The sequence below is a fragment of the Buceros rhinoceros genome, unplaced genomic scaffold, assembly GCF_000710305.1.
Source record: "Buceros rhinoceros silvestris isolate BGI_N320 unplaced genomic scaffold, ASM71030v1 scaffold19383, whole genome shotgun sequence".
NCBI classification, from domain to species: domain Eukaryota; kingdom Metazoa; phylum Chordata; class Aves; order Bucerotiformes; family Bucerotidae; genus Buceros; species Buceros rhinoceros.
This window is the reverse complement of record NW_010402058.1, coordinates 6,607-15,518: the sequence shown is the minus strand read 5'-3', so window position 1 is coordinate 15,518 and position 8,912 is coordinate 6,607. Positions and strand designations below refer to the sequence as shown.

General features: G+C 37.5%; 1 protein-coding gene across 1 annotated transcript in view; it reads right to left on the bottom strand.

Moving 5' to 3' along the window:
- LOC104490266 (protein Hook homolog 3-like) overlaps positions 1–8,912 on the bottom strand; it is a gene marked incomplete at its 5' end in the record, with an annotated part of 26,932 nt that overhangs the window by 11,961 nt on the left and 6,059 nt on the right. Inside the window, 2 exons of the mRNA XM_010132529.1 lie at positions 803–886; positions 2,304–2,366. Of these exons, the coding sequence (XP_010130831.1) occupies positions 803–886; positions 2,304–2,366 (147 nt within the window). The remainder of the gene's footprint in view (positions 1–802; positions 887–2,303; positions 2,367–8,912) is intronic.

The window sequence follows — 8,912 nt, the reverse complement described above, 5'->3', positions numbered from 1 at the left end:
TGGCTCTGGCCTTCTCAGATTTTTTTTTTTTTAATTATTCCAGTGGTCAATGCAAGCAGACCTGAAATAGGAACACAGTCCCAAAGATGATTCAGTTTCCAACCATGTTATGAAAAAAGACAGTACTGCAAAGGACCCAAAGCGTTGCAATTCGAACAACAGATGAAGCATCGGTTCTTATTTTATTTAATTAATGTGCAGGAGGAGGAGAGGAAGAGAGGGAATGTGAACAACTCAACAGAAGGAAATGCTTCAATAATCATCAAATATACCAAAATCAACCATGACATGCAAATCAGCTTCATTAATTCTAACAGTTAACTGAACTGCTTCTCAAAAGCCTGAGCTGTACTCCAAAGTAGGGTTGCAATAGCAAAGCCTTTTGGGGCTCCCACTTTGCACTCCTCATATCTTCCAGACGAGGTACAGTTAAGGCTCAGTCTAAACCCATACACAGCTGATAAGACTACTTCTGATTGGGACTTAACTCTTATGCAAAACTGCTGTGGCAGCATAACCCCTACACTTCTCTAATGCAAGAGTTGAATCGTACAGCCTTCTTACCCGAAGAAAAAGACATTTGATAGTATGAACCATCTTAACACTGGCAATACTGCACCAAGATAAGAAAACAATGACATTCACTCTACTATCATAAGTAAAGCAAAATAATTACTGCACAATTTTAATCTCCCTTTTAAAACCTATGATTCCACACTATAATTCATACATTCAGCTGCCTAAAAATTAACACAGCCCTTTCCCACTGCAAAATTAGTTTATGACAATACAGTAAACCTACCTGCATATCTAACTCGTGACATCTCTGGGCAATTTCTTCTTTAGTTGCTAGTGCTTCATTTAATTCTTCTGTAGTTTTCTTCAGCTATCATAAACAACAAATATTTATAGTTTCATTACTCTCAGTGAAATGTCTAAAAACATTCTGAACTACACGGCTGTAAAATTATTTTTACATTTAGGTAATATATTTTGTTTGCGGAAAACGGCGGCAATTCCACTCTTATAAAGAAACAAAGAAGCAGAGATGATTACTTCTTAGAAAACAACATTTGGTCTTACAAAAAAAATTACAATTATCACAACTATAGTATGAATTTAGTAAAAAAAATCCTTAAGAACTTGGGTCTGAAGAAGTCAGCAACTCTGTGCACTTGAAAAAATTGTCATAACCACTTTTCTTTATGGATGCAAAAAGTGCATAATTTCAGTTTTCAATCTACTTTCCAAATACAGAAAGGACTGGGAGGTGGAATACAGGGAATGGACAATTAAGGTAAAATCTCTCTACTCACTGGAAGCTAACTCTTACTGCACACCAGGAATACAACTGACGGGAATACAATAAGACGGGGAGTGAAGATCCTACCCTTCTGAAAAAGGGCACTGAATCTTGTAAGCAGTGGGAAATACTCAGATATTGCCTTCAAAGGCTTTATGCTCAAAGATACGTGTCTTGTAAGTCTGCATATGAATGCAGTTAACATAAAAAAAACATAGCTACAAGAAAATTTGCCTGATAAAACAAGTGCATGCATATTATGTATATAGAGATAAAAATATTTAATATTATATATGATGAATTTTAGACAGGCTTTCTTATTTTTTCAAGTTTATTTCTCAAGGACCTGTTTACATTCAAAAATTAGTTCAATCTGCCAGAATATACACACTTCTGCACTGAACACATGATGGAAGAACATCGGGAACACCACTGTACTATACTACTTTTCAAGTAGGAAAAAACCGAGGAAGTAACACAGTGTAAGCATGAGGTTAAGCTAGTAAAAAAAAAATTGGTTCTGCGTATTCTTTAAATATTATCAGACAATCTCTCTCAGAATTTCTCTTAAATAATGTAACAGTTCCCAGGACTTTAAGGACTTTGAAGCCACATCTATGTTTTTTTAAAAACTGACTTCGGGAGCACTGGCAAAAAGTTTCATTCAAACTCTACTCATTTTTTAATCCTTCTTTCTCAATTCCCAAAGATATGCACTAATCTGCAGTTTTGCTATACTACGTTGTACAGCTAAACTTGTTTTCCAAACCTAAAACAAACAAAAAACAACAAAAAAAATTTCTCTTTAAATATACAAAAGAGGTTAACACAATTTATCAAACAAAAGGACTTGAATACTGAAATTTAATTTTCTACTCATTTGAATTTCACACAAAACTGTTTCACAATTAAAGAAAAAAGACAGACTTCTTAATAAAGCAAAATGACTGGCCACTGATGTGCTATGATTGAAGGAAAAGAAACATCTAGTCTTAGATACCTGCCGATCAAGGTCAACGTAAGCATCATTTCCAACAGAGACTGGAGACTCTTTACTCATCAACTGCAATTAGATTACACTGGATTAGAAAGAGCAAGGATTTACTTTTATATTAAAAGCCAAGCTTTAACGAAATACCAAGCTGATTTTAACTTTTGGGAACTTCAATTTGACTTCATTCAGAAGTTCTTAACTTCATTTTCACATATGACATGAAACAATTACAGAAAGAAATCTTCAGAATTTGAAATATATAAAGAACTATAGAAGAAATTTTATGTCATCTCTTTTTCTTCTGAAAATGTACATTCTTTATCTATGATGAAATCTACATTACACTCTGCTAAGCATTTTACTAAGTGGCACTGGAATGATAGTAGCTATCAACACACCATGAAAGACCTGCCTATAATTGTTCTCTGGTAATGGCTCTTATTGTTTGATCACCTGGAAGTTTGCATCTGTATATTTACTGTATATATAAATCTCAACTAATTGTGCAAAACAAAGATGATCAAAACTCTGCTCTGGAGTTGGCTGTATTTTGCAAATTTACAGGGAAAGTCTATAGCGAGTATTCCTAAAAAGATTATTACAATTCTTGCATACTAACCTAATTTATTGCAAGAATGCTTGGTAGGGATTTTAGTCTAGAAAACATTACTTTTAGCCATGACTTTAAAAAACAAAAAACAACAAAACAATGCCTGTTATGATGTGATTGATGTGACACTAAAGATAAAAAATTGTTAAGAAGGTAAGTTTTCTTTCAGCAACCCAGCTACACAGGTAGTTGAATCAAATGTAACAGAAGTTGTAGCACAAAGACCATCTCCCCACCTCCAGCAAACATATTAAGGTAAAATTATGACTGAAAGTTTTAAGACACAAAAAGGAACAGTCTTCCAAATATGAAGTATGTTGGAAATAACACAAAAAACAGCATTTCAGAACCACACTGATCATTTCTGTCATCCTGTCCAAACATAAAATATTGTATGAGTTCTTCACATGACATTCATGGAAGTTACAATCAAAAAGGCCCTATCCTAACTAAAATCAGGACAAGACTTCTCTCCTAAGGCCTCCTGTCCAGCTTGGTTACTCTCCAGAGACAAGGCTTCCTTTATTCCTTTCAGAAATCAGTGCTTTTTCATTGGCAAAGTTCCCAGGATACACAGCACAGAGCTTATTTCTTCTCCATCCTTTCTGTTTATACCACTGTGTACAAGAGAAAAACTTTGTTTGACATTTACGCCATTCAAGAAATTTTTCACTTATGTTTCTCTCCCTTTCCTCATCTCCTTAACTGGAATTTAGCTGCGTACCACATGCTTAACTTCATCTATCTGTCCTCACCAGTCTTCCTCAGACTCTGATGATGTTTGTTGCTAACTGCTGAATTCCTTCTGTTTTGTCTACATGTTTACGACGACAAACTACTATGAAATGAAGCATTCCATGAAGCCCAGATTCTCTAACAGAAATCAGAAAGTCCCTAGCCTCAGAGCTGTCCCCTGAAAATGAAGTCACCTGTCTTTTTCATTACGATATATAGTGGCATTAAAAACTCATATTTAATTTAGGACCATGTTTTCTAAGTTGATTATAATTTTTGCCATCCAAAATGAGAATTTCCAATCCCTTTCTGTTCTGTGATGTTTAAACATATTTCAATTACTCCATTTCATTAGCTACTATTTAAATATTTTTCTAGATGACAAATAGGGATAGCCATATTAACGAAACACTGAACTCTTCTCCTTATTCTATATCCCACAACATTGCTTACAAACACACTTCAGATAATAAGTTTGACTCATTAAAAAGTACTTCTCAGCTGGCAGGTCCCAGGCTGCATGTAGCCTGAAAAACTGTACAATATCTCCCTGACAGCCACCATCCCTTTCTGGCCTTAGTACAACTTCCTCTTCAGAAACCCAGTTTAGCAGGCCTGTCCAAAACTTACTGTAGGAGGAAAACAAGAGACTGCACAACCCACTAGAGGCCACTGTGGTGTTGCTGCTTTCTGTGGATTAGTGTAAAGGAAGCAGGCCATGGTGAATAATACAATCCTTTTATTCTTCAGTAGGTTTTGTCATCTCTCCCAAAACTTCCTGTCCTTGAGAACCCTTAGCAGAAATGTCCAGAAAAGAGGAGGACATTATCTGGAAAAGGATTATGTGGTGAAGATACATGGTGTAGGTGTAGCATGAATGTTATACAGAATTTGGGAATTTAACTCCACAGGGTGCATCAGGAATGTCACGGGAAGAGTGCATGAGGCACTGAGCGCAAGAGCCAGAGACACGTGCAAATCAATGACAATACAATAAGAAGCATCTCGCAGTCTTATGGCCTATCATGTGGTGGGGATGCTAAAAAAGAAATCTAAAGGATTGTGCTGCATCCAGTAGCATGTCCAGACAAGAAACAGGAATGAGATTGCCAGATGATTCACAAGTAATACGGGAATCCAACTTGTGATCATCAGTAAAAAATAAACTGAAGTTAAAAAGCGGGGTGAAAAGGGAGAGTTTTAAGGGTGAAGGACTGCCCCCATCTTTTCACTACACATTTCCTCACAGATTGGAGAGGACAACAGTACATGTACAGAAATGTCTTGACTATGCTCTTATTCTGGATTGCCTCTACCCAGTTTCTCCTCACTTATAGCAAACACTTTACAGTAAACAGTGCAGCTAATATGAAACAACCCCACCCACCTATCCAAACTTCGCTCTTTAATAGTATTTCCTGAAAAATTCTATTTAAGTTTTACTGAATGCTGTGGTTTAGGATTCCACACAGATACATATGTCAGCTGAAAAAACACATGCTACAGAGAATCACAGAATCATCTGGTTGGAAAAGACCTTTAAGATTACTGAGTTCAGCTGTTCACCCTGCACTACCAGAGTCCCTAAACGATGTCCTTCAGCACATTTACACATCTTTTAAACACGTCCAGGGATGGGGACTCCACCACCTCCCTAGAGCAACCTGTTCCAATGCTTCACAAAACCTCTCTGTAAAGAAATTTTTCCTGATATCAGACCTAAATTTCCCCTGACACAACTTAAGGCCATTTCCTCTCATCCTGTCAACTGTAACATGGGAGAAGAAACCGACCCCCACCTTCCTACAACCTCCTTTCTGGTAGTTGTAGAGTGTGATAAGGTCTCCCCTGAGCCTCCTCTTCTCCAGACTAAACAACCCCAATTCCCTCAGATGCTCCTTGTAAGATAGGTTCTCTAAGTCCTTCACCAGCTTCAATGCCCTTCTCTGAACACACTCCAGCACCTCAATGTCCTTCCTGAAGTGAGAGGCCCAAAACTGAACACAGTATTCAAGGTGTGGCCTCCAAGTACAGGGGGTCAATCACATCCCTGCTCCTGCTCAGTGGATCCATCTGACCCCATAAATTTCTGGACATTTAAGCTCTACAGCAGTTCACTTATCGTCTCCTCTTGGATTATAGGACCTTGATACTGTTCCCCATGTCTGCCATCTGAGGCCAAGCACTCAGTGAGTTGGTCTGACTATCAAAGACTGAGGCAAAGAAGGCATTCAGCACCTCAGCCTTTTCCTCATCTTTGGTCCCTATACTTACTATTGCATTGAACACAGGATGGAGAGTCTCCTTAAACCTCCTTTTGCTATTAATGTATTTATAGGAATTATTTTATTATCCTTTATGGCAATGGCCAGATTAAATTCAAGCTGGGCTTTCGCCTTTCTAATCTTCTCCCTGCATAGTCTCGCACAATCCTTGTAGTTTTTGTGAGTGACTTGCCCCTTTTTCCATAGGCCACAGACTTTTTTTCTACTTGAGCTCTAGCCAGAGCTCTCTGTTCAGCCAGGCCAGTCTTCTGCCCCTCTGGCTCATCTTGTGGCTCACTGGGACAGCAGGCTCCTGGCCTTTGAAGATTTCCCTCTTGAGAATTGTCCAGGCTTCCTGGACCCCTCTGCCTTTCAGGACTGCCTCCCAAGTGACCCTGCCAACCAGTCTCCTAAAAAGGTCAAAGTCTGCCCTCTGGAAGTCCAAGACAGCAGTTCTACTAAACCCCCTCCCTACTGCTTCTAGAACTGAAAACTCCATCATCTCATGATCACTGTTGTCCAAGACAGCCTCCAACCTTCACATCATCCACAAGTCCTTCTCTATTGGTCCAGGAGGAAGTCTCCCCTGGTTGGTTCCCTCACCAGTTGTGTGAGGAAGTTGTCTTCCACATACTCTAGGAACCTCCCGGGCTGTTTCCTCACTGCTATATTGAACTTCTGGCAGACATCTGGTAAATTGAAGTCACCCACAAGAACAAGTAGCAGGGATAGTAAGACTTCTCCCAGTTGTTTATAGAATATTTCATCTACGTCTTCATCCTAGTTGGGTGATCTATAGCAGACTCCCACTGTGATGTCTGCCTTGTTGGCCTTCCCCCCAATTTTAATCCACAAGCATTCTACCCTTTCATCACCCTCCATCCACTTATAAATATAAGTAACAGGTTTGCCTAATTTATCCTATTATTCACTTTTTTCCTTGTCAATCAACATTCTCTAAAACAATTGAAACTTAGAGCTCTATAACACTCATTTCATCAGCTACCTGCTCAATGGCATACTTGCTCTCTCTGCACTAATTTGTTACTGACCTAATGATAAAAGTAGTTTGTTATTAATTTTTAAAGCAAATTTCCTTATTGTGTTCTGACATATATCTCTGTAACTTAAAAGCTCACATTCAGACAAATTACTGAAATACTGCTGTAAAAATACTGTGTAGTCCTTCACATGCAGCCTGGTAGTGTGATATTAGAACACATGATCATCATAGGTATGGGCCAATGCCAGTATTTTGAGTCCGGAGTGGCAAACTTCAATTCATCTGTATTTCAATTGGCTGACTCAAGAGAAAAAAAAGCAGAAGGAATGGGCCTACTCATTCCACTCCTCAGCTGCAAGCTTGCTTTTCTTCACGACCAAACTAGAGCGTCTACCATCACAATTTTGCACCACTAGAACTGGCTTTCAGTTCCAAATCCACAATTTACTTAGGTATAGTATTATCATCTATTTTCACATGTAGCTTTAATGGATGATGATGTGCAGAGATTTTACAAGTAAATTGATATAAAAAGGAAATCAAATACTTGCCTGCAAAATCAACCAATTTCATTAGGTCTCTACAGCAGAAGAAAACATCTGCTTAAGAGCTTCCCCCAGTCAAAAAAGCAAGCAACCAGCATTTACTTTCTCGCTCTTTTTTCAGTTTACTTTGCATATTTAGAATGAAGACTTGAAATAACACAAGTATTTGTTCAAATAATCAAAATGGCATTTAAAACCAAAAGAGCTTATTTTGTGGTGAAGAAGTAGTCTGGATTTTAAAGGGTACAATAATCTAGACAACACAACAATTCTTATAAGTCTTTGTCTAGTTTTATGAGAAGCAGTTATCATTCCCTGTCAATCCTTTACAGCTGTATATTTTCACGCTCATAGCTCTGGTAAGCTGCCTTACAGAATCCTTGTAGATCTAATAATTTTATATTATTAAAACGTTCACTTTTTAACTGCTTTGCTCGTGAGATGTGAACAAGTTGCGTTGTCATGGATACATAAAGATTAGGGAAAGGATAAAGCTATCACAAAATCTGCATGCATGAATAACCTGAATTATGAATGCTTTTTCCCCCTACATGATTTGCATGATTTTGCACATGCAGCTGCACCACTTAGTTGATGATGTTAAAAGTTCAAAACATTTGTTGTATCTGAAATGCTTCTTGTACAGTTGCTAATGTTGTACAAGCTCATTTAAATGCCCACGAAACAATGTAAAAATCCAGTTTCTGTATTCAGAAGGTTGTTTTTCTTCCTTGAAGTGTTTTTTTTTCTTTCCTTTTTAAGAGCCAAAGCTATGTGTGGCACAGTGCGTATTCTTTAATGCAGCTGGACTTTCTTTACAGAACCAATGAAATACTCCTCTATCATTTTCTAGCTATTAAAAAAAACACTTCAGACAAGATGAATCTTTAAAAAGTCAGGACAAAATAGGGGGGTGGGGGTTAGGGGGGGAGGCGGAGGCAGAATACAAACCCAAGTAGTTTCTGCTTTGTGGATGTAACAGAGTTGGTATTAATCCCAACAAAGTACCTTTTGCTATGCATCCCAATTAAGTTTTGACACTACATCTGATACTTTCCTGTTAAGAGCCTATTCTGACTCTCAACTGGACCTGCACAGACATCTGCTAAGTGATGAAGTTTAGAGATGTTCTAAACAGCAAACAATTTCCCCAGCTACTACGTTCATAATAATGAACCTGGCTGCTCAAAGACAAGTGATGGCAGAGTTTCCAAAGGCTGTCAAGGAAAGAAAAAGGAAGAGACACGCATAATGGCCAAAAGGATTTCTCTAAGTGAAAATTTTTGACCATTAAAAAAAATCATTAAATTTAAAAAATGTTATATTATACATAGTAATATATTAATTGCAAGCAATAACAAATTTTAATAAAAAGAGTAGATAGGATTATATATTACAGCATATTCAATACTATGCATAATTTAGAATTATATGTATATATAATATTTTTGATAGCTG